This window comes from Apodemus sylvaticus, chromosome 4, assembly GCF_947179515.1.
Source record: "Apodemus sylvaticus chromosome 4, mApoSyl1.1, whole genome shotgun sequence".
Classification (NCBI taxonomy): domain Eukaryota; kingdom Metazoa; phylum Chordata; class Mammalia; order Rodentia; family Muridae; genus Apodemus; species Apodemus sylvaticus.
Window position 1 is genome coordinate 46,803,009 of NC_067475.1, and position 25,246 is coordinate 46,828,254.

General features: G+C 43.3%; 1 protein-coding gene across 4 annotated transcripts; it reads left to right on the plus strand.

Annotated features, from left to right (window-relative positions):
* The first annotated feature begins 492 nt into the window (after positions 1 to 492).
* Gpr88 (G protein-coupled receptor 88) lies at positions 493 to 7,966 on the plus strand. 4 transcript variants are annotated; one of them, XM_052179384.1, is made up of 2 exons: positions 493 to 952; positions 1,336 to 7,966. In XM_052179384.1, the coding sequence occupies exon 2, from the start codon at positions 1,408 to 1,410 to the stop codon at positions 2,560 to 2,562; it is 1,155 nt and encodes a 384-aa protein (XP_052035344.1). In that variant the 5' UTR covers positions 493 to 952; positions 1,336 to 1,407; the 3' UTR covers positions 2,563 to 7,966. The 4 variants fall into 4 exon arrangements, with proteins under 4 accessions (XP_052035344.1, XP_052035345.1, XP_052035346.1 ...); XM_052179385.1 differs by having other exon boundaries at positions 1,339 to 7,966; XM_052179386.1 differs by having other exon boundaries at positions 493 to 894.
* Positions 7,967 to 25,246: the final 17,280 nt, after the last annotated feature.

Below are 25,246 nucleotides of genomic sequence, written 5' to 3' on the forward strand. Positions count from 1 at the left end.
GATCGTGGTATTTCCACACCCCACTCATCTCACTGAAGCACAAGTCAAGTTTTGGAGAGATGTCGAGAGATGAGGAAAGAATTGATATTACGATGTGAGCTAAGGCTCACATATTTTCTGTAGCTAATTACTCACGTCCCACTTTGCCAGTGGGGGAGGCGGTGAGGGGCTGCATTTCAATTCAAATGAAAATTTTCCTGAAATTAAACTGGAGTATATTTATCTCTGAGGAAAAAAGTCTTGCCTTCAGGATGATTCAGATGGATATGAAATTTTACTCCAACATTTAGGGGAGAGGACAAAAGGTAGGAAAGAAAAAAAATCAGACAGTGAAAAAAAAGGACAGATAAAATAGAGACAGAATGGAGAGGGAGAGAGAGAGAGAGAGAGAGAGAGAGAGAGAGAGAGAGAGAGAGAGAGAGAGAGAGAGAGAGAGAGAGGTTTGCCAACCACAGGATTCTCTGAAAAAGGTATTTTTCTCTCTTTTACAAGTTAGCATTACTGAATAATTCATGAGGCACGGAAAGGCTGCCTTTTCTCTGGGTGATGGATAACTGAGCGGGAGAGCGCTCCAAGTGGGTTTGCCACATCAGCCAGCGCTCTTGCTTGGAGCACAGGGTGCGCTCCTCTCCAGCACAGCTCTGCTCTTGCAGCCGGGCATCCTCACTGCTGCCTGCCTGCCTGCCTGTCTGCCCACCCTCCTGGGCTTACAGCCTACCACTCGACTTTCTCCAATTCTACTGCCAGCTGAGGAGACTCCCCACAGCTGCTGGCTTCTGCCTGGGACCATGTGTGTGGATGCTGCACAGGAGAAGCAAGGCGCTTGCTGCTGGCAGGGATCCCAGCTCAGTTTCTCCTGTTGATTTCTGGACCACAGATGCAGCTGCCGAGGAGGTATTTCCTGGCATCTCTCCCTCTGCTCTCACCAGCTAAGGACTGGCCCCAAATCAAGGTACCTCTATTCCCTCTCCTTGGCGGTTTTCCCAGCTAGGATATCTCTACTTTCTTTCGGTAAAGAGGGTTCCGGCTGGCTGGCAACACACATTCCCAGCTCGTGTGTGTGTGTGTGTGTGTGTGTGTGTGTGTTTGGGGAAACTGTTCTAGGTATGGATATGATGGATATGACCTTAGGGCTTCCCTGCTGCTCTGAGTAAAGCAGACCTTCTCTGTCACCAGAGACATTTCTGAGGCAGGCACCTGTCATCTGCCACCTCCGTTTCTCCTGTTCTCCTGTTCTCTTTCACCTCCCTCCCCCTCCCCCTCCTCCAGCCCATTATTCGGCTTCAGCCTTTTGTGTCTGTGACAGCGGGCTGAAGAATGTTTTTGCCCTCCCAGCAGGAAAGTGTCAGGATGGGCCAAGCTACACGAAGCCAACGCTAGGGCGCGAGGTGTGAAGAGTTGGCCAGAATGACCAACTCCTCCTCCACTTCGACCTCCACCACTACCGGGGGATCGCTGCTGCTGCTCTGCGAGGAAGAAGAATCGTGGGCGGGCCGGCGGATCCCTGTGTCTCTCCTGTACTCGGGGCTGGCCATCGGGGGCACGCTGGCCAACGGTATGGTCATCTATCTCGTGTCGTCCTTCCGAAAGCTGCAGACCACCAGCAATGCCTTCATTGTGAATGGCTGCGCAGCGGATCTCAGCGTCTGCGCCCTCTGGATGCCACAGGAGGCGGTGTTGGGGCTCCTGCCCGCCGGCTCCGCGGAGCCCCCGGGGGACTGGGACGGTGGCGGAGGCAGCTACCGTCTGCTCCGGGGCGGGTTGTTGGGCCTCGGGCTCACCGTGTCCCTTCTGTCCCATTGCCTCGTGGCGCTGAACCGCTACCTGCTCATCACCAGGGCGCCTGCCACCTACCAGGTGCTGTACCAGCGGCGCCACACGGTGGGCATGCTGGCACTGTCCTGGGCGCTCGCCTTGGGTCTGGTGCTGTTGCTCCCGCCCTGGGCTCCTAAGCCCGGAGCCGAGCCCCCGCAAGTCCACTACCCCGCACTCCTAGCGGCGGGAGCGCTGCTGGCGCAGACGGCGCTGCTGCTGCACTGCTACCTGGGCATCGTGCGCCGCGTGCGCGTCAGCGTCAAGCGGGTCAGCGTGCTCAACTTCCACCTGCTGCACCAGCTACCCGGCTGCGCCGCTGCCGCCGCCGCCTTCCCCGCCGCCCCGCACGCGCCGGGGCCCGGAGGCGCCGCGCATCCCGCGCAGCCCCAACCCCTGCCGGCCGCTCTGCAGCCTCGCCGGGCGCAGCGGCGTCTCAGCGGCTTGTCGGTGCTGCTGCTCTGCTGCGTCTTCCTGCTGGCCACGCAGCCGCTCGTGTGGGTGAGCCTGGCCAGCGGCTTCTCCCTCCCGGTGCCCTGGGGCGTGCAGGCGGCCAGCTGGCTCCTGTGCTGTGCTCTGTCGGCACTCAACCCGCTGCTCTACACGTGGAGGAACGAGGAGTTCCGCAGATCCGTGCGTTCAGTCCTGCCCGGCGTCGGGGACGCGGCTGCTGCCGCTGCGGCCGCCACCGCGGTGCCAGCAATGACCCAGGCGCAGCTGGGTACCCGGGCGGCTGGCCAGCACTGGTAACACACCTTGCTTGGTGGGGCTTCCTAAGCCACCTGCCGCACCGGCTCCTTCTTTTGAAAGCTATCCCCAAGCCCAGGGAAGATCTCCATGGAGAAGATTTGCCTTCCTTCCCCGCGCAATACCTGAACCAAGGTCTTCCCCTAAATGGAGTCCCAGTTGTGTGCGGTTTTTCGACTTTTACCCTTTTGTTTCTGTGTTTTAAAGACACCTTTAGGTCCATCCAGACACCGAGACTGCAAGAACTTGTAAACTGGCATTTTAAAAGAACCAGTTAATCTATTTCAAGTTTGCTTTTAAAAAAGAGCTTTCATAACATACAACCCTTCCAACCTCCACCGTCTTATATACGAAGCACCTGGAGTGTGTGTGTGTGCATGAGCCAAAGGGAATAGCATTGAGGAAGACACTGTATAGACAGTATCCTAACCATGCTTCCTTCTGTTAGAGTTCAGTCTTTGTATAATGACCTCGAGGAGTGAAACCACAGGTGTGTGCACCATCGTGAGTTGCCATTGAGGCCTCAAGCCCTTTATTCTTAAAAGGGTTTTTTATTGAGTTATTTTTGAAATGAGATAGACTCTCCAGCCAGTGAGGAAACAAACCAAATCTATTATTTCTCCTCTCTATTCGCTTCTAAGGCGGAAAGCTACCGTCGAGTGTTAAAGCGGAAAATTAAAAAATGTCAAGTTTTGGATGGTCTGAAACCAGAAATGGAATTTTGAGAGCAAAAAGAGGCGGGGGTATCTATTTTAGGTAGCAGTTTCACGTTTTCTGAAGCATGCACACTTCTTGCTACCCACATTTGTAACCGATTTATTTGCCTCTGAGTGTGATCGCAGCTTCGAACATTCTGTACTATAATGGTTGCTAAGGAGAACGACTCCTGTTGTCTCTTTAAAATATCTCAATGCACATGATATAATTAAACACTAATACCATAATTGCATAGCTAATGTTAGCTGCTATTGCATGCTCCTAGATGCTAGAACTTATTGGGCATGAGGTACACAAAGCAATACCCATTATACAAGGACATTTTACTTCTTCCAGACACCAGAAGAAAAAGCCTTTTAATCATTTAAAAAGAGACATAGATGAGCTTGTGGCTACCTAGAGTTCTTGTCTTGGCCTAGTTTATGAGAAAATCCCATTTGGGGTCTTTATCTCCCAAATGAAACCAATTGTCAGGGTGATATAGTACAGATTGGCTCCACAAAGGTATCTGTGCACTTTAGGGGTTAAACAAGCCACGCGTTAGGAAGTAACACTTTTATGTTGTTCATATATATTACAAAAACATTTACTATTAGTATCATATCTGTTGAAGACGGAATCATGTAGACAGTTATGCAGAAAGGGAATGTTCCAAATGGGACTCTGTTCTCCAATGTATCAGTTCAGGTTTGCCATCTTCATCTTTGACTTCCTAAATGTATTTAGATACAGTTACAATGTACAAAAATATGTGAAATTATTTTGTAAAATTAAACAGGGAAGAAAGTAACAGGAGGCATAGACCGCCCTGATATCCACATAAAATCTGGGGTCAAATAGCCTCGATTAACTGTGTAATTCAGGAGCAAAGACAGCTCGATCTGTTGCTCTCTTGGACCAAGAATGGTAAGAACACTTGTACATTTGGAAAATTGTGGGAGACACGGGAAACAGAGATTTTGTAGTAAGACAAAATAAACTATGTTTGTCACTAACATTACATCTGCAGTCACGTCATTAACCAAACTGTGTGCATGTGCCATTTTTCTCTTACAAAGATTTCTTCTGTTTCCAGTTTCCTGGATTCAGATATTTAATTAAAGTTTAGATGATGCTTTCCTTGGCTGTTTCTATTCTTTTTTTGGGTATCTTCTCTCTGTCTCTGTCTTGAGGATACTGTACCAGAAGACACTGTGTTCCAAAACACTACAGATACAAAGATACTTTTTTTCCCCTGGCTGTAAATTTAATTTCACTTTCTAAAATGCTTTTTACTTCATAGAGTTACATAAGCTCCTTACATTGGTCTGAAAAAAAAAATAGCTATGTTATCTTTTTGTAAACTTTGAGGACTGGGTCATGAAGATAACCCAAGAGAGGTGGTGATTTTCTAAAGCTCTTCTAGTTAAGCACTGCCCTTGTTTCTCATGGGTGATGCAAACCAGTTTCTTCTCTGTCCCTATAGTGCGCTGCACATATAAAGAGCCTTGTGAATGAGACTCTGAAACCTTGCCATGTTTCTGGCTAGCACCCCCAGGCTGGCACTGTGCCACATGGGAGACCTACTTTTGATTAATTTACTAGTAATTAACTCCACAGAACTGACTTCTTTTAGTTTTAAAGTAGCACTGACGCATCTAAAAATGCCTGCCTAGGCGCTGCCTGCGAGTGTTGGAGTTACTGCTTTGACAAATTAAATTAATGGAGATTGTGTTCTTATTTAAATGAAACCACATATTATCCACTCAGGAATAAAAAAAAATCCTAACTGCTATCCTGGGCTGTCCTAATTTACGTTTGTGCTGCCTCCTCTTTATGTGCATGCCTATTAAGATGTACAACATCTGCCTTCCTTCTGCATGCATTTCGAGGGCTAAGTTCTAGGACAGAATAGGCCCTAACTCCATACTTTCTTCCTTCCATGATGAAGAGTGTTAATAAACAAGAATTCTGCTTGGTACAGGGACATCTGTGGGTGGTATTTCAGGTCAGGTACATTTCTCTTTGTTTCAGAATTACAGAAAAAAGATTTCCACACTGTTACATTTTTCTTTTCAGAGGAACCCAGCAGAGTGTGACACATGGCAGAGAAAGGGGCGAAGGGCAAAGAATCTTTAAACCACCGATTAGGAAAGTTGTTGAAAAGCTCTATTTGCCAATAGGGAGTTAGTTGGTCTTGTTTGAAGTCACAGTGGAGGACAACCTTGTCCCTCTGATGATGACTACACTAGCTGACTTTGCGTCAGCCTTATTGCAGAGTCTAGAGGCTAAGATGGCTCTTGACCAGCCCAGCTCTAAGGCAGTCTCAGTGACTTATAAGTTCACGGCATGATTCTAACATCAGAGAACACAGAGGAGCTGGGGTAATGGCTCAGTCAGTGCTTGCTGTAAAGGCATGAAGACCCAAGTTCAGATCCTTACAGTGCATTTAAAAAGTCATGGCAATGCATGTCTGTAATTCCAGGTCTGGGAAGGCAGAGACAGATGGGCTTGCTGGAACTTGCTGGTTTGCCACTTTGGCTAATGGGTAAGTTCCAGAATCCAGTGAGAGAATCTGCCTCCGAAAATAAAGTAGGGTGGGGGGGGGCAATGGAAGAAGATACTTGATAACAGCTTTTGCACACAGACATGTGACTCACATGAATATAACACACACACACACACACACACACACACACACACACACGCACGCACACACACACCAACATTGAGAAAAATCATGATGTCCCTTCCTTTCAAGGCCCATCCTTAATGTTTATGGCTCCAGTTGGAGCTCTGGGTCTATGGAAGGGCGACCTTTCCTTCCTGGGTATTTGACCTCATGGAACCTCATGCAAATGGGCATTGGTTAGCCCACAGCTCACAGTTCTGCCTGCACTCCTATCTCAGCCAGATACCTTGCCACCTCTGGCATCTAGTGGTGAATGAACATATAGGGCCGAGAGCATTCCCTGGACGTGATCTTCGGTTCTTTGGGCAGGACACGCCTGGGTTCCAGGCACTTGCAGCTGTTGCTATAGAAGTTCCAGACTGCCATATGTCCTTGTGAGACGGGTGTTCAGAGGAGGATGGAAGCCCTGCCTTTGAAGTGTCAGATCTAGTCGGAGTCCCAGTTTCTCTAAGTGCAGTTGTGCTTTCAATACTCATTTCTAGGTCCTGTCTGGGCAGCCTCGCATAGTTTGTCCCACCTATAGGACCTCCTTATTAGAGTCTCACACTGAGATTACAGACACTTCAGAGGGCCTGATGCACAGTTGATGGCAAGGGAAAGACTGCAGTTAAAGCACATGTCGGATATGGATGTCTGGAAGAAGGATGTGGTAGTACTCAGGATGCCCTGCCCAAATCTCCATACAGCTGTGCACCTCTGGAATTTTCACAAGGACACATGCCTTAAAAAAAATCTAGCTGAAGCTAAATAAATAATAAAAAGAAAAAGAGAAGGAAGAGCACAGAAATGAAAGGAACCAAAGCCTGAGAAGCCATAGGGTTACTTAAGTGCAGACACTGGACTGAAAGGCAGGTCTGACTCTGTCTACTGTAATAGAGATAATAATCAGAACTTTACACAGAGCCTGGAGTCCCCTTCACAGTGTGACCATTCCTTAAGCTGCCTTCCTGACTCAGAGCTGTTGGTAGAGCCCTGTTGTCTGCATACTAGCCGTTAGCACAGACCAGCTTCATGCCAGATCACTTGAGGGCTTTCCTGGGTTATTCTAGCCTTTTACTCTGAGAAAGCCCATTCACTGCCTACCTCCTCGCCAGGGCTTCTCTGACCCTGTCTGGGTCTTCTCCACAGAATTCATGCACAACCTTAGTGCTACATATTCCATTGTTATGATATGTCTTTTTAAATGTATGCCTGTGTGTGTGCATGTGTGAGTGTGTGTGTGTGTGTGTGTGTGAGAGAGAGAGAGAGAGAGAGGGAGAGAGAGAGAGAGAGAGAGAGAGAAAGAGAGACACACACATAGAGAGAGAGACACAGAGAAAGAATCTTCAAAACTAGATAGGAAAGCTATTTTTCTTTCATTTATATCTATTCTGTATTAGAATTTTTCACAACCAGTCACTAGAAGTACATTATGTATTTAAATTAATATATTTGTAGCTGATAGCAGTAATTTTCCATTTTAAATTAATTTATGTTCATATAACAAAATGAGTTTTATCATGGCATCTTCATACTTATGTGTCATGATAATGACAGTTTTTAAAGAACAAAGATTTGACTTGTTCTCTGGAGTATTTATTTTTCTCACAATGAAATAGACTCAGGAATAAATCCTAGTTCCAAACTCATATCTTGCCAAAGGCTATCCCAGGGTAATAAAGTATGGGACTGTGAGACAGGTGTCGAGGAACATGCTGTCAGCTCTGTCATTTGAGGAATATTGTTACTCTTGTCACATGAAAATTGTTCACATGACTAAGTCAACATTAGGATGTTCTGGTTCTAATCACTACTTTAAATTCAGTGCCTAATTGCTCAAGGTGTGCGGTTATCATGCTGTTAACCAATGACCTGACACTGTTGCCAGAACCTGGGAGAAATCACTATGGGCTGTCTTTCCCTCTTCTCTGCAGTTCAGAGGTGGGCAGTGTTGGAGAAAGTGCTGGGGACTGCCCCAGGATATATTTACTATATTTGAATTTTCAAAACTTTCCTTATGAAAATTTGGTCCAGTTTCCAGTTTTGTGTTTTCAAGAGTAGAAAACTGTGTGTCATCTCTTATCTGAGCATCCTTTGGGGGAGAGGAATGCATACAATGCTAAACCAAGTTATCCCACCCTGCTTCTTTGATAAAACTAAGGTTGAGTCAAAGGCTCATCAGTTAGAGGTGCCTACCACCAGGACAGACAAACTGAGATCTATAAGGCTGAGGCAGGAGGATGTAACTGAGTATGGGTGCCGTGTTAGGTTCTCTTCCCTTACCAGTCTAACCATAGCTCATGGGCGGAAGAATTTTCCTTGGTCCAGGTTGAGAGAAAAGGACAGAGACTGCTTTTCACACAAGACCTTGCTAAAAGAGAGCCACTCTGTGGAGACACTGGAGTGGGTGACTATGCCCATGTAGTAGGCAACTCCCATAGTTTGAAGACAGGGAAAGAGGCCAGCAGTGGCAGTAAAAATCCTTTCCTTTGGGGGTCAGACAAGTGAGAAATGACATTCTTCTGTCTAAGTATGCATCCCGTGGCTTTTGAAGCATGGGATAGAGTCACCACGAGGAAGCAGTGCAGTGCATTTCTAACCAGCTTTATCAGACAGAAGAAATGTCTTCCCGGTTTCTGATCACAGGTAAATTGCTAATCATATCAGGCATTCTTAGCCAGGTTTCCTTTCCTTTAGATCCTAAGTGCAAGGTGGAGCAGCAAGTAAGTGTGGTGTCCAGGATATTTTTAAAAAACAATGTGGTCAAGTATGATTTTAAGGAGGAGATAATCATTTGGGGGAAAATGGCTACATAGAAAAGATGATGTTGCAAACATCAGACATATTGATGATGATGATGATGATGAAGATGCTTTTCACAACCATGAAAGACAATTGTGAAGCCACGTGTGGTGGCACATTTTATAACCTTAAAACACAATAGGTATAGGCAGGATGATCCCTATCAGTTCATGGCTAGCCTGGGGTACATAGTGAGACCCTTTCTCAAAAGGAAAACAAAATAAGACAAGGCAGGTATTATGGTTCGGTTTACGTCCGAGGCTCTTCCTCACTGCCCCTAAATGTCACTAGCAAAGGAGCTGGATGACTGTGGAGCTCAAGTCTAGCTGACTCCAAAGCCTGGGCTTATAAACACAGTGTCAAATGCAGAATCCAGGAGCTGGAAGCAAGATTTGGCTCAGTGGGTGGGAGATAGATTTCAGCTTAATAGGAGGAAAAAAAGAACTTTATCTCAATTATAAGCACTCAAAATAGTCGGGGCTGTCTCCGGAGATTGTGACGTTCCCAGCACCTGAAGGATGCAAGTTGAGGTAAAGGATTAACTCGGGAAGGGAGCCAGGTGGGGAGCCTCCCCAAATCAACAGCCTTTAAAGGCTGGTTTCTGTGATTACATAATAGCTCTTCTGCTTGGAGATGACAAACGCTTTCTTGCTCTGGGCCTGTGATATTTCAGCTGATTAGTCACAAGGAGTGTGCCTGCTATACATCCTACCCTCACCAACCAAAAAGAAGCAAGCCTTGGCGACAAAGAATGGACGTCCCTCTTTGGGTACGGGGGACACCAACAGGACACATTCTTTGTCACTTTGCCTCATCCATGCTTCTGGTCAGTCTCCCTTTGTGTTTCACTTCAGTCCCAAACTTTTTTTTTTCTAAGTGGAATACAAGCTGGGAGAAGTGTATCTTATGTAACATATTCTCTGCCTAAATATTGAGACATGGCTTATGGTGTATTAGCTATACACATTTAATTGCTGCAAGGACAACAATTTATTTTATTGATTACTTTACTTTGGGGGATGGAACAGATTTCAAGGCCACCACTCAGATGACTAGGTCAAGGTCAGCTTTCTTGGGGACATGGTAGTACTCCTCAGTGCTGTTTGCAGCTGAGGGTGGCTTCACATGTGACCCAGTCCCAAACAGATCTCAAGCAAGCCCTATTTTGATAAGCTATTTTTGGCTGTCAACTTGACTATATCCAGACGTAACAACAACAACAACAAAAACCCCACCTATGAGAGACCTTTGCTCTATGTGAAGTGGAAAGATCCAATTCTAACCTGGATGTTTTGAGGTGGGAGGACACGCCTCTATCCTGGGACACACCTTCTGCTAGAAGCTCATGTAAGGACATGGAAGAAGGTGGCACTTGCTCTGTGCCTGCTTGCTTTTGCCTTGGTAGCAAGTCCACTCCTTCGCTGGCATTAGAACCCATTCTTTGGGATTCTGGCATATACTGAAGACTGGCTCATCTTCATAAAGCCTCAAGGACCAAACAACTACTGGGTCCTCTGTTCTTTCATTCATTCATAGGCAGCCATTATTGAATTATACTATAGCCTGTAAATCACTCCAGTAAATCCCTTATAGATATATTATACGATCTTCATTTCCAGATGAATAGTCTCAAGGCTAAGGCAGAAGGATCACAGGTTGAGGCCAACCTGGATTACATAAAGAATTATAAAGAATCCCAAATCTGCCTGGGCTTCCTGACTATATATACATACATAACAGTTTTTAAAAGCTTCTCCAGAGGCAAACTTCTAAACCTTTAACTTCCCAGCCTCCGAACGTCAAGAAATCTCTCTTATTTACAAATGACTCTGCCTCAGGAACTGTGTGACAGCATCATAAGATGGGTGAAGATGCTTAATCTTAATGCAAGGATCCTGTTGTAATGTAGTATATAACACGTTCAAAGATGCTTTAGTTGGGATAGGACTTTCTCAGTGGAGGATTGTTCTGCCTCCCACGGACATGGAACTCAAACTAGATGCTGGCGTTTGACTGCGAAGGGACAGTTCAGGAAAATGAGGCAAAAGGGAACCTTTTATGGCTCTAACCGTGTTCTTTTTGTACTGTCATACTTTGGAGTCAATTTTATGGTCTTTTTAGGATTAATGATGTCTTTGAGTAAATGTGAAAAATTATAACTCTCTTTTGTGATTTTCATTTTTTTCTCCATGTCACTTTTGGTTTTTAGTATTTGTATTACAAAGCAATAAAAAAAACAATAAATCTTATTTCAGATATGCTCTCGATTGAGTCCCAGCATGTCTGCCCCTGGGATTCCTCTCTCATCTTTCTAGCCCCTTCCCTGCCTGCCCACAGAACAGGTTCTCAGCAAGGCCTGTCAGGAGTGGTGATGTTATATTCCAGACAGCAGCTTAACTGAAACTGTTAACCCTGGAAGCTACCAACTTGTACTCCTCCTCCCAGCAATGTCAGAATATTGTATAAATGTCATTGTTTCAGGAAACCAGGTTTATACACATTGTAAAAGTATGTAATTATAAGGACTTGGTTTTTTGTTAAAAATTATTTTCTCTCTGTGAGTGGGTCTCACACATGCACTGTGTGTGTGTGTGTGTGTGTGTGTGTGTCTGTGTCTGTGTCTGTGTGCACATGTGCATGTGGGAAGAGAACTCATAAAGGTCAGAAGAGACTTTTCTGAAGTTAGTTCTCTTCTCTCACATGTAGGCCCTGAGGACATTAGGCTTAGTGGCACGGTCCTTTATCTGCATCTTCCGTACCCAAGGTTAGCTTCTTAACCAATTGTATTATTATAGGGCATGTTGTCTCTGACAAATGTCATGGCCATATTTTGTCTTTTTCTCTTTGGACCAAGTTCCTCTTACCCAGACTTCAGTCTACAATGTCATTACAAAAGTATGGAGAGCCTTGATGTCATCAGGAAGAACAGCACAGTCCGGGAGAGGCTGTTTGAACCCCTGAGCTAGGATGGAGATTATGGGAGAAATGCTCCCTTGTCTTAAAGATATCTTTCCTCATTAAAAAAAAAATCAATCTCTGTCTATGCTGGGAAAACCATAAGAACAGGAGTGCTCACTTGCAGAGATGAGAATCTGAAAGCATAAAGGGATGGTAATTTTCTATAGCTAAAAATATATCTCATTTCAGTGCATCTCTGTCACGTGGGCTGCTAGCAGCGTGTCCAGGCTTCATCTGTAAGAAAGATTCTGCATCTGAGCCTCAAGTGAGGATGCCGGTGCAGTGGTTTTAGGGGACTTTCTGTAAGGGGTACACATTTTGTCTGTCTTTGTTAAACATTGGACTCGCTTTCCCATGTCTAACACTGGAAGCTGGAAGACCAATTACCATTTCGTTCCAGTCACGAGAGCCAGTGTGAACTGTCGCTACAGTCCGTGCCTTCTGCAGACTGGGATCAAGTAGGGAAATGCACGACAAATAGTTCGTTAAAGCAGGATGTGACAAAAGGTGAATGCATGCACTGTTATGAATATACGACTATGTATAAAAGTGAGGATGAAGCTGAAGTGGCAGAAATACCTGCCTGTCAAATTCCAAATCGAATCAAGTTGGAAAAAGGTCAAACTTTCACTCTACAAGAAAACAAAAATCTTGACCCGAGAGACCTCATGTAAAAACCTGGTAGGAAATCCAGATTCAGGTCATCACAGAGAGCAAAATATAAGAGCCAGAGGTAAAAATGTAAATGTCACTTAGCCTTCCACAGTGGGTGTCACCAGATGTCAGACGAACAGTTCCAAGCCATTGTCTTAAGCTGTTTTTGGAGGGCAATTTGAATTAAAAATACAGACTGTTACCAAAGCATGGCTCCTATCAGAATATGCACTTATATCCACAGACTCCAGTGTGGGCAAACAATCCCAGGTTTGACTGAAACCAAGGAAATGCTCTTTCAAGTAATTTGTGTTGGATCACAATTCTAGATGTAGTTTCGTATTCTCTTTGGAACTTTTAACTTAGAGATCATCACCATAGATGGCTAACCAAAGTCTGGGTTAATTGATGCTTAATTGATGATTGGATTGCAGGGCTGATTTTAGATCTAATTTAGTAGTAACATTCCAGGAAGCCAGTCTAACTGAACTGTTAGCAAAGGTAACAGTGTAGAAGACTCCAGAAGTACGTCAGGGAGTGTATAGGTTTGAAGGAGACAGGGTTAATCTTGTAGGGCATTAGTATAGCTGAAAAATATCCAGTGTATTTGCTAATACATTTCTTCTAGAAGAAAATGCTGCAGACATAAATAATTTCTTGAATGAGCTCTTGAGGGGATCTTACAACCCTGGTGACTACAGCTACTGCTTTTAGATTACTTGAACAAGCTCTGGCCATTGGTTCAACTGAAGTCTGTTTTTCTGTTTTTCTGTTTTCCCTCCATGTCTTTTCCTCCCTCTCCACTTCCTCCTCCTCCTTTCTCTCCTTTCCCCATCCTTCCTTCTCTCCCTCCCCCTCTTCTTTCTTTTGGGTGTCTCTTGCTCAGGGAAGTACACAATTCCTGACTATACTTTCAGTCTTCATGTTCTTGGGAAAGATATATAAAGCCTAATTGCTCTATTCACAGGGCAACAGTGGAGGATCTGGAGTAATTTGGAAGTTTTACTGAGGGACAGCATTCGGTAGAGGCTGCTCTCTTCTCAAGGAAGAGGTTCCCAAGTGTTATTTCTGATCAGATCATAGAGCAGAGATCTGCAGAGCTTCTTCCAATCTGCTTTTTAGTTATAAGCTTAGAGTGAGTGACTTTGAAGGTGTTATTTTGGGGGTGGGGCAAGATTCTTTTTCTGCTGGTGACTCACACCTCTTTTTGTGAGAGTTGACATAACACCCATGAGACTTTCTGACCCTTGCAAGTTCATGGCTACAGTGAACACATCAAATCAGTTCTTGAGGCTGCTCTGAAAGAACTGCAGAGAGGAAAAAAAATCACGTGTTCACTGAACTGGAAGAGAATTGCTAAGAAACTGTAGGGTTCGAATCCTTGATGTAAAATGTGTGAGAACTCTGATGGGAACTGAAAATCTCTGCAGTTTTACTGTCCTGGTACAATGATCATTTTCCTAAGTAAACAAATATCTCTTTGTCTATAGGGATGCTACTAATAAAATAAATAGACTAAATAGTGGGAAATAGTTTCTCTGTTGAAATTATTTGGATTTGGGGTGGGGTGGGGCTTGCCAGTAAGTCATTTATTTAGGTCAGACATTGTAGGAAATTATAGACTATTTATGGCTATGAGATTTTGTACACAGCTCCATTTGGAGGGGGTATTGCTCAGAGATCTCTAGAGGAATACAACCACTAGAATGAATGTATTACTATAAAGTCTGGATAGTCCAGTGATGGGCATGAGCATGCTGGAGAGGTGGAGACTCCTGCAGCTGCTGAGTCCATGAGATTAGTTGCCTCAGCTCTCCTGGTCTGTAGTTAATAGGATTCTGGAGACGTGCTGACATCAGCTTTTCCTGGAAGATCAGAGAAGCTGTATTCAGCTATCAGTCAAGAATGGTGGCGACAGGGTAGATGCACCTACCACCAAGAAGCCAATGCAGGTAAGTAAAAGCAGTATTGCCCTTCCCCCAACCTCTTTCTATTGAGATCACTGCTATTGGAAATGTTGTCCACTCTGAGAACATTCTTCCTATTAGTTAATACGTGGAGGAAACGCTCTCATAAATTTGCCCAGAGTTGTGTCTTTTGGTTTACCTAGCCTAGTTGACAAGCAAGATTAAACACCGCAATGAGATGGGAGTATTTCCAGGAGAGTTCTAAGGAATATTAAGCCTGCATTTCATCAAGTTTTCTTGTATAGCAGTGAGCCCTTCGAAGTGCTTCAGGTTTTAGGCAGTGCTGATGCAATCTAGGAAGCAGTTTTGAAGGATCTGTATGAATTTCGATAGGCTCAGCGCCTTTTAATAAAAGTTAATCATCTCAGCACAGTCTGGGTCTAAAGAACACTTACTGTTCCAGTGTATTGAAAATCTAGCTCCTAATGTTATTTGATTTGGCCTTCTACTTTAGAATGAATGTTCCCCTCCCCTTGCTGTCCAGGACTGTATCACATAATTAAAAAAAAATAAGGAAACATCTCAAATTTGATTAGAAATGGCCACCTTTAGGTTTTTGAGGAAAAAAAATTACTCTAAGAAAGTTTTGGTGTTGGGGCTGGTGAGACAGCTCAGCAGTTAAAAGCACTGACTACTCTTCTGAAGGTCCTGAGTTCAACTCCCAACAACCACATGGTGGCTCACAACCATCCACAATGAGATATGATGCCCTCTTCTGGAATGTCTGAAGACAGCTATAGTGTACTTCCATAATAAATAATCTTAAAAAAAAAAGAGAGAGAAAGTTTCGGTGTATTGCAATGGGATTCAAAAATAGAATGTCCCTGGTATCTACTAACTACAGTCTAAGTCCATTTTTTTTTAAAGTGTGGTTTCTTTGTGTGGATTTGAAAGAATCACTTGAAACAGACTACTGGGAATTCCATCATCATTATCACAGAAGAGATCAGGCTAGATACCAATCTCAGGTCCTTTAGATGGCATAGGCTCCTTTTTAGAAATGTTCAAAGGAAAACTCAATTCAATGTCCTGACTTACCATCTTATTTGTTCTGAGTCACCTTAGGGGAACCTCATTCCTAGACAACTGGTTCTCTGAAGCTAAGATATTGTGATGACAATCTACTTGTCTACTGAATTCTAAACACCTCAGCATGGCTTACACAGCTTCTCCATCTTCTTACTACTCAGAGCACTTCTGATGTACTTTGGCTTAGTCAAATTGACTTTGTCTTATTTCCCAGATGGTTAGTGTTCTACTTAGCTTCCTGTCTAGTTTCTGTTGTTGTTGTTGTTAAGATTAATTTTTGTTTTAAAAATTGTCTTAGGGTTTTACTGCTATGAGCAGACACCATAACCAAAGCAAGTCTTATAAAGGACAACATAAGTTTAGGGCTGGCTTACAGGTTCAGAGGTTCTGTCCATTATCATCAAGGTGGGAGCATGGCAGCATCCAGGCAGGCATGGTGCAGGAGGAACTGAGAGTGCTACATCTTCATCTGAAGGCTGCTAGTGGAAGTCTGGCTTCCAAGCAGCTAGGTGTGGTCTTAAGACCACACCCACAGTGACACACCTACTCCAACAAGGCCACATCTCCTAATAGTGTCACTCCCTGGGCCAAGCACAGACAAACCATCACAAAAATCATGTACCTATATATGTGTGTAGGTCTGTGCATGAGTGAGAGCAGGTGATTATGACATCAGAAGAGGGAGTCAGAGCCTCTGGGGCTACAGTTAAAGGCAGCTGTAAACTGACCAACAGGGGTGTGAGGAAACAAATTCAGGTCATCTGCAAGAAAGTGCATGCTCCATCTCTTTGGACATTCCTTCCTGACTTTCATAAACTGTCTCCTTTTCTTAGAAATCAGGCGGATGTCCCCCTGACTCATTACAACTTCTGGCGGAGACACCCAAACCTGTGACATGCAGTCCCCACCTACTTTCATGATTAATCATGTCACACTTCACAGGATTCTTTGTTATTAGTCTGTATGTTTCTCTGCACTTTCGATCCCTTACAGACTTTTTTGTTTAATGTCATTTTTTTCTACTAAAAATAGACATTAAATAAATGTTGATCAAATGAAAGACAGTCAACACCACTCTTTTCAGAAAAAGCTGTGCTGTCAGTTAAACTTTAGTCCAATGATCCTTCTGAAGCTCAGAGACATGCTGAGAGAGAAGGTCACAGACCACAGGAACACAAGGTCATCAGGTCATGGGGAGGTAGAAGAGGCCAGGGTCATGGGTAGGGAATCATTAACAGTTCTCCTTTCTATCACATCTACATTCAACCCTCAACCCTGTAACAGTTCTAGTTGCACAATCATGCCCCACCCCCACTCCCTTCATGCTTCCATCCTAGCCCAAGCCACTCTTGTTCTGACTTATGGTAAGCACCTCAGTGCTTGCCCTCTCCACAGCCTGTTATCAACCCAGAAGCTGGAGCTTTGTTTGACCTGTCAAAGGGATGATGTCATGCCTTATCTTAAAATCCTCTAATGGAGCCCCATCTTCCTCTCAAGGACCTCATGTCCCTTGTGAGGTGGCTACCTCTCATTTTGCTGAGCTTGTCTCCTGTCCTTCCCTCTGACCCTTCACTCCAGGCATACTGCTGGATGCCTTGATGCTCCCCTGACTTTTGGAGAGGAACATTTTTGTTAGTGTCGGAATATCATCGACAAGTTTGAGCTCATGCAATCTTTCTTCTCCCCGTCTTTCTTGTGGAAGAAGTACACGTCATGCCCATGGTTCTGGGCCTTGCTCTTTTTCACATTAATTCCCAAAAGCTTCATTCATTTTTAGCACTGATATTTCTTTAATCAAACAAATTTACCATGATTAATGCTGTCAGTCCTCTATTGATGAACACTTGGATTGTTTCTAAATACTTTGTATTACAATCCTTGGTGCAATAGGTAACTTTATACAGATATCTTTGAGTATTTGTGTAGGTATATCCACAAGACACACGAGAATTGTTTGACTACACATTTGTTATTTAGATAAATATTGCCAAATCATTCTTTTCTATCAATAATGACATCTATAGCTCTTTTGAATATAATTTAAACCTAGAAAGAAATTTCTTTCTTTCCTTCCTTCCTTCTTTCCTTCCTTCCTTCCTTCCTTCCTTCCTTCCTTCCTTCCTTCCTTCCTTCTTTCCTTCTTTCTTTCTTTCTTTCTTTCTTTCTTTCTTTCTTTCTTTCTTTCTTTCTTTCTTTCTTTCTTTCTTTCTTTCTTTCCTTCCTTCTTTCCTTCCTTCCTTCCCTCCTTCCTTATTTCCTTCTCTCTTTTTTCTTACCTGTAAATATCTTTTACCTATTTAACTTTGGTTGCTGTTAAATTTCCCTGGATCTCTAGACATTATATCATATCATAATGACAGCCATCATTAAAACACATTTTGCCTCAAGTGCCTATTTGTTGTCATCTAACACATCCTTTTGTTTTTGAGTTGATTAATTGGTAAATTTTATGTAGTGTTATGATACCTTACATCTGTCCAGTCTAGAAGTATAATGGAAGCTAATTTGCAACTTTGGTTTATATTGAGGTAACATTTTCAGAACTAAATTTAATTTTCTGCATGAGAGTTGTATTTCTATTTTAGTTTTCCTGTATGCTGAGCATAGTCTCTTATGTCCTGACTGACATCAATTGTGAGAAATGTACAGATGGCCTTTACTTGCACTGGTTCAACCTATGATGCTTTATCTTTATGATACTGACATGCATTTACAGCTACTACACATTGGGATACTGATATGCAACACAGTACTCAGTAGCCACCCAGCCAAATGATGGTGATATACAACAAAACCCAGCTTATTGTCTTTTTGCACTATGATGTTCACTGGGTGAGGTGCACTGAATATGTTTCAATTTGTAGTATTGTGTTAATTACTGTTCTGTTCCTGTGATAAAACACTATGACTTAAGTAACTTACAGAACAGAATTTATCGTGGCTTATGGTATCAGAGGTATAAGAGTCCATTATGGGGCTGGAGAGATGGCTCAGCGGTTAAGAGCACTGACTGCTCTTCCAAAGGTCCTGAGTTCAATTCCCAGCAACCACATGGTGGCTCACAACCATCTGTAATTAGATCTGACGCCCTCTTCTGATGTGTCTGAAGACAGCTACAGTGTACTTAATATAATAAATCTTAAAAAAAAAAAAGAGTCCATCATGGTGGGGGGGGCATGGCAGCAAGAGGCAGGCAAGATGGTAGGAACAGGATGCTGAGAGCTCACACCCTTAACAATCAAACAAAGCTGAGAGAGCGGGCTCGAAGTAGGTCAAGGCTATACATTCTCAAATCCTATGCCCGGGTGATACAGCTCCTCCTTCAAGGCTACACATTCCAGTAACCTCCTCAAACAATGCCACCGTCTTAGCTACTTTCCAATTGCTGTGATGAGACAGCAAGACCAAAGCAACTTCTAGAAGAGTTTCGTTGGGACTTATGGTTTCAGGGGATTAGTTAGTGTCTATGACCATCATGGCAGGGGGCATGAGAGCAGGCCAGCAGGCGTGGTGCTGACACAGTAGCTGAGAGTTAGCATCTTCATCTATAAGGATGAGGCAGAGAGAGCTGGCTGGGAGTGGTGTAGGCTCTTGAAGCCTCAAACTCATCCCCAAGTGATAAACCTCTCCAACAAGGCTACACCTTCTAATCCTTTCCAAAAGTCCCATCAATTGGACTGAAGACCAAACATCCAAATACATGAGCCTATAGGAGCTATCAGCCACCAACTGGGTACCAAGCATTCAAATAATTGAGCCTCTGGGAGACATTTTTTCAATCAAACCACCAAAAGTATTTTCAGTCTATTATTTTTTAAAAAAATCAAAACAGAACTTCACTGAACAGAACTTCAGTAGGAGAGTATCTGTAATACCAACTGGATTTTTGGCTTCCTTTTTGATAAATTTATTTTATTTTATGTGTATAAAAGTTTGGCTTGCATGTTTACATGAGCATCACATGTGTGTTTAGTGTTCACAGAGGCTGGGTGTCGCCTTAGATCCCTGGAATTCAAGCTATGGATGGTTGTGACCTGCCATGTGGGAACTAGAAATCATATCCAAGACCTTTGCAAGAGCAGCAGGTGGACTTAGCTGTTGAACCATCTCTCCAGCCCCTGAGATTTTAACATTTTGTCCCCTCTTCCTCTTCCCTTTATCTTCCCTGATATCTCCAATGATCCCTTTCCCATTTTCTTTTAAGTTTTAAGATGTGATCATGTATTGATATATTTTAGTAATGACTATTCTAGGATGATTCCTCTAAATATACAATGCACCCTTTCATATATGAACTCAAGCTTTCTTTTAGGTTGGGCAGTTTTCTTGAATTATATCTCAGAGCATTGTCTTTATTTGCTAGCATTTGCTTCTTCCCACCATGCTGGACTCTAATCCCTTCAGTTTTCTCTTCACTGGGACCACAACTACAAGGAGACTGAGTCTCTGCTTGCCTTTGTACATTTTTGTTAGTATAATTTGTGTATTCATTACTTCTGTATTATGGTGACGGATTATATAATAACGAATGGAGGATTTACTTTGACTCACAAACTCATCATGGCTGTGCGGTCCTTTGCTCTGGGGTAGCACACCATGACAGCTGAGGTGTGAGATGGGACCTCTTGTTTACTGTGAACTGGAATCAGAGAATGACGGGAAAGGCCAGGGCATGATACTCACTGCCAAGAATGTGCCTACAGTGATCTACTTCCTCCAGCTAAGTCCATCTCCAATGTTTCTAGAACTGTCCTGAAATAGTGTCACCAGCTGGGAACTAAATGTCCAAAATACCAGTCAGTGGAGAGACTTCATATTTAAACCCTAACAATTGACTTTCTTATTTCAGTTTTATCTGACATGTGTTTTTAAAATGCATATTTTCAGTGGTCTTCCTCATTTTCCATAAATACCCTCATATTTTACATTATTTCTTAATGGCTCTTTTCTTCTTCTAGTTAATTTTTAAATTTTGACCATTTCTGTTTTATATACTTGTGTTTAGGTTATAGCTCACCTGAAATCCTGTGGTTTTGCTTTGTGGTTTTATCCTCTGGCTTATTATAGCTACTTTATAAAATTATTAAAAGTCAGATTGCTATACCCAGTTATATGTACTTTTCCCCAGTTTTATGGTGGTATTTTCCAAATGGCATTGAGTTTCTGTAGGAATGTTGTATTTTTACTAGTTTTCTTGATATACAGTAGGTGCAATTTTTTTCTTGTAATACAACAAATTCAGTTTTTTTTGTATTGTTTCAGGAAACTCCTGTGGCTATAGAAAGAGTGAGGATACCTATGCTGCTGTACTGCTCAAAGATTCCTGATTTTCTTTCTGCAACAGAACAGGCACATACCTCTGCTTACTCTGCTTCCAACTTAGCTTTTCTATTCAAGCTCAAGATTTCCCAACTTTTATAGAAGACTGTTTCCACAGAACAGCTTTGTCTACCCAGGTGTTACAGTTGGAATCCAGTATGTCCCCATTGGCTCGTGATGTGAATACTTGGTCCCCAGATGGTAGTGCTACTTTGGAAGGATATGGAAACTCTCACAAGCTGAGCTGGAGGATGTAGGCCACCGAGGGTGGATCCCTGGGGTGTATTATTTCTGGCTGCAGCCTGCTTATTCTTTACTTCCTAGTCAACCACGAAGTGAACTCTCTCTCAGTGTGACACTGCTGCCTTGATATCCTGCCCACGTACACGGCTCCAGTGACCATGAGAAGCTGAGCCCTTATAAAACACTGAGCAAGATAGTTACCTCACACTGTAAATAATGCGCAGCAAAGTGTGAGAAAGGGCGAGAAATGTGGGTAAGGTCTTGCAGTAAAAGACCTAAAAAGTCTTCAGTGAATATGATTTGTATGTTGTTTTTCTTAGATCTCTGGATCACAGCAACATAAAAATAATTAATATACCAGGTGATGTGTTTACTCCTGGGAATATTTTGCTCCTGGTTTCATGGTCTCTCTTCTGTGAGTCCCTGCATGTACTTTGCAGGTCAGATTTTTTTTTCCCAATTCATATCATATCCTAATTTGTCTCTTTCAGGTCACTGGACTGGGCATATTTCCTGCAGACATTTTAGGTCTTTTGCTGTGATACCTTAGCCATATTCCTTGCCCTTTCTCACACTTTGCCGAGCATTATTTACAGTGTGATGTTTGTCGTTTCTCTTAGTCTCTTAATCCCACTTTTAGGGCCCCCTCCCTATTCTTATTGCTTATAATTTTTTTTCAAAAGAAAGTACACAAAAGTGAGGAGGCACACACCTGAGCTGCCTCATTGTTCCTGAGGGAAGTCCAGGGGTGAGACGATCGTACTGGAGAGGAGACATGAACAAGCGGCACACTGTATCCACAGGCTCTCAGCAAAGGCTCCTCATTTCTGGGGTTTACATGACAGCAAAGAATGATGAAGGCTTATTTGGGAGTTTAACTTCAGAGGCAATGTAGTGATAGGAAGTCAGTTAGTCAAAGAAATAGATAGGAATCGGAGGAATTTGTTAGAATTGTAAAATTTTCTACTGCCCCAGTTTCTGAACATGGAAGTGTGATTGTATGGAGCAAATGTTTCTAGGTGCACTTAGAATTGGGGTGATTTTTTTGATGCTTTTTAATCTGAGGCTGCTTATAGTTGCAAAATTCTAAATGTGTTTCTTAAGTGATGAGACTTTGTAAGATTATTTCTCTACTGAATTAATTCTATACCTGCTTTGAAGAAGTGTACCCACTTCATTTAAGCGTAAATTTGGGGTAGCAGCAGGAAGGAGTTTTATTTTGTGGAAAATGTGGGTCTTACTTTAATTGAAGTTCTTGTTCCAAGTCAAGAATGCACACTGTCCTCCCCGCAACAGCCACTATTTTTCCAGTATAATGAGTCTAAAATAAGGTTCCCGAAGAATTAAGTACACAATGTACATCTGTGAGAATAACAAAATTCCAAAATAAGAGCCAGGAGGTCACGTGGGAGCGTTCGTTCAGAACTGCTGGCGAGAGCACCAAGCAATTCAGCCTTTGGGAATATGGTGTAGGGGCTTCATATAAAGCCAAGCAACCAACAAAGTAATGTGTCTTTGTATGTGTTGACTTAAGGACTTTGAAGTCTTAGGTCCACACACACAAACTTGTGTGTAAAAACAGCCATATTCACAAGTGCCCCCAATCTCCAACAACCAAGATGCCTTTCTTTAGGTGCCTGGAAAATCTATGATGCAGTCAAGTAATGGAATATTTAAGGGTAAACTGAAAATGAACTATTAAGCTTGGAAAGACGTAGAAGAATTTTAAAAGCATCTTTCTAAGAGAAAGGAAGCTATCAGCAAAGGTCACACACTATAAGATTCCAACTATAGAACATTCTAGAACAGGCAAAACTACAAGGACAGTAAAAAGCTCAGTGTTTGCTAGAAGTGTTGAGATGTATGAACTGATGGAGCACTTGAGCTTCAGAGGACAGTGAAAGTATCTTATAAGATAAAGTAAAATGGACAGAAGTTATGTGTTCACTAACATCTGCAGAATGTACACAATCATTTAATAGCCCTTTAAGCTATGACCTTGTTAATAACAATATGCCAATATGGTCTCATCAATTAAAGCAAGCTCACCACACTGGTGGGAAGTGGTGGGGACTGTGTGAAATTTGATGTACAACTGCTCACATTCTTAAAAATCTCTTCTAAATTTTAGTTCTGTCTTAGAAGCTTGGGTAAAGAGACTCTAGGTTAGTGAGGAAAGGAATCTTTATACTAATGTCTCTTATTACAGAAACGGTCAAGGGTGGACAACGAAGAGCAGAACTAACTTCTCCAAACCTCTGCTGGTCCTGAGACAGAAAGGTCTGGACTTAGCTGAGCACAGGAGAGGTCTCTGCAATTACACAGGAGGCCCCAGGACCAGGAATTGAATAGAGAGGAACCTCTTTAAATAAGGAAGAGAGACATTTGGGGAAGGAAGTCCACAGAGAAGGAGATTCTGGTCTGCAGATGGACGGCTAGGATCCTTAGAGAGAGGGAAGAAGGACGCTGGATGCTCTGTGTGGCATGAATTGAGCACGAGTCGGGGAAATGCACAAATCTCCCGGGGAGGAGAAATAGAATATGTTTCATGGGTGGACTGGGGCAGGTGGGGAAGGGAACAGGAGGAATCAGGCAGGAGGGACTGGATAGAGGGAGAGAGTACTGGGATAAATGCCTGGAATTGGGGGGCACTTTGGGGGAGAAGTGGAAACCTAGTACAGTGGTTGCTGTGGTGATAGTGGTTTAAGACCTCCCAGCCACAGCCAAGGCAGCCATGATTACTGCCGCTGGTCTCACTCTGAGACTTGTTAATGGGATTTTAGACTTCTTTTTTTTTTAATTAAATTTTATTTTTTTACGTGTTTAGTTTATAACCCACTCTTTTGTACGAGAGAATAGGAAGTCAGGGTGAGTTCCACTAAGGAGGAAGGGAAGCAGACCGGCCCTCTCCATTGATCTTGAGTGTGCACCAGAAGCAGAGACTGAAGGAACCAGAATGACCATGAGAATCTCCTGAGATGTTTCAGACATCTTGGGAGAAGAATGAGTGAGTGAATGAGTGAATGAGTGAATGAATGAATGAATGAGCAGGTCTCAACAAAATGTCCTATTGAAGAAAGCAATGTATTTGAATTTGCTTCCACATTCCTGTGTTTTGTTCTAAATGTCTAAATGTCTAAATGTCTAAATGTTGTAAAGTCTGATCATAAAGAGATCTCACCCGAAGTCCACAGCTGCACTCTATAGAAGAGAGGAAGCAATTACAGAACTGACCCTGGGTACTGGGGCTGTGTCATTTAATCTTTGCAAACAATCTATTTTATTTTTTATTTTTTAACTCTGTGGTGGTTTTAATAGAAATGGCCTCTGTAGATGCACGCGTTTGAATGCTTGGCCCATAGGGAGTGGCACTATTGGGAGATGTGGTCTTGTTGGTGTAGGTGTGTCCTTGTTGGAGGAAACATGTCATGTGGGCTGGGTGGTTTTTTTTAATATGCTTAGTCATTTTTTATTGGATATTTTATTTATTTACATTTCAAATGTTAACCCCTTTCCCAATTTCCTCCCCCTCCCCAGAAACCCCCTATCCCATCCTCCCTCCTCCTGCTTCTATGAGGATGTACCCCCATCCACCCACTCCTGCCTCATGCCCTCAAATACCCCTACACTGGGACATTAAGCCTTCACAGGACAAGGGCCTCTTCTCCCACTGATGCCCGACAAGGCCATCCTCTGCTACATATACGGCTAGAGCCATGGGTCCCTCCATGTTTACTCCTTGGTTGGTGGTTTAGACCCTGGGAGCTCTGGTTGTTGATATTGTTGTTCTTCCTATGAGGTTGCAAACCCCTTCAGCTCCTTCAGCCCTTTCTCTCTAACTCCTCCATTGGGGACCCTGTGATCAGTTCAACGGTTGGCTGTGAGCATCCACCTCTGTATATGTCGGGCTCTGTCAGGGTCCCTCAGGAGACAGCTATATCAGGCTCCTGTCAGCACGCACTTTTTGATATCCACAATAGTGTCTGGGTTTAGTGACTGTATATGGGATGGATCTGCAGGTGGGGCAGGCTCTGGATGGCCTCTCTGGGTTTTGAGGTCTTATATGTTCCAGCTTCCTTCTGCTGCCCATGGATCAAGATGTAGAAGTATTAGTTCCATCACCATGCCTGCCTGCACACCACTGTGCTCCACACCATTATGATAATGGACTAAATCTCTGAAACTGTAATCCAGGCCCAAATAAATGTTTTGTTTGTTTGCTTTTATAAGAGAATCTGTGGTCATGGTGTCTCTTCACAGTAATAAAGCCCTAAGACAGTGAGTGTGTGTGTGTGTGTGTGTGTGTGTGTGTGTGTCGGGGGGCGGGGGGGTTGGGAATAAGGGGGTC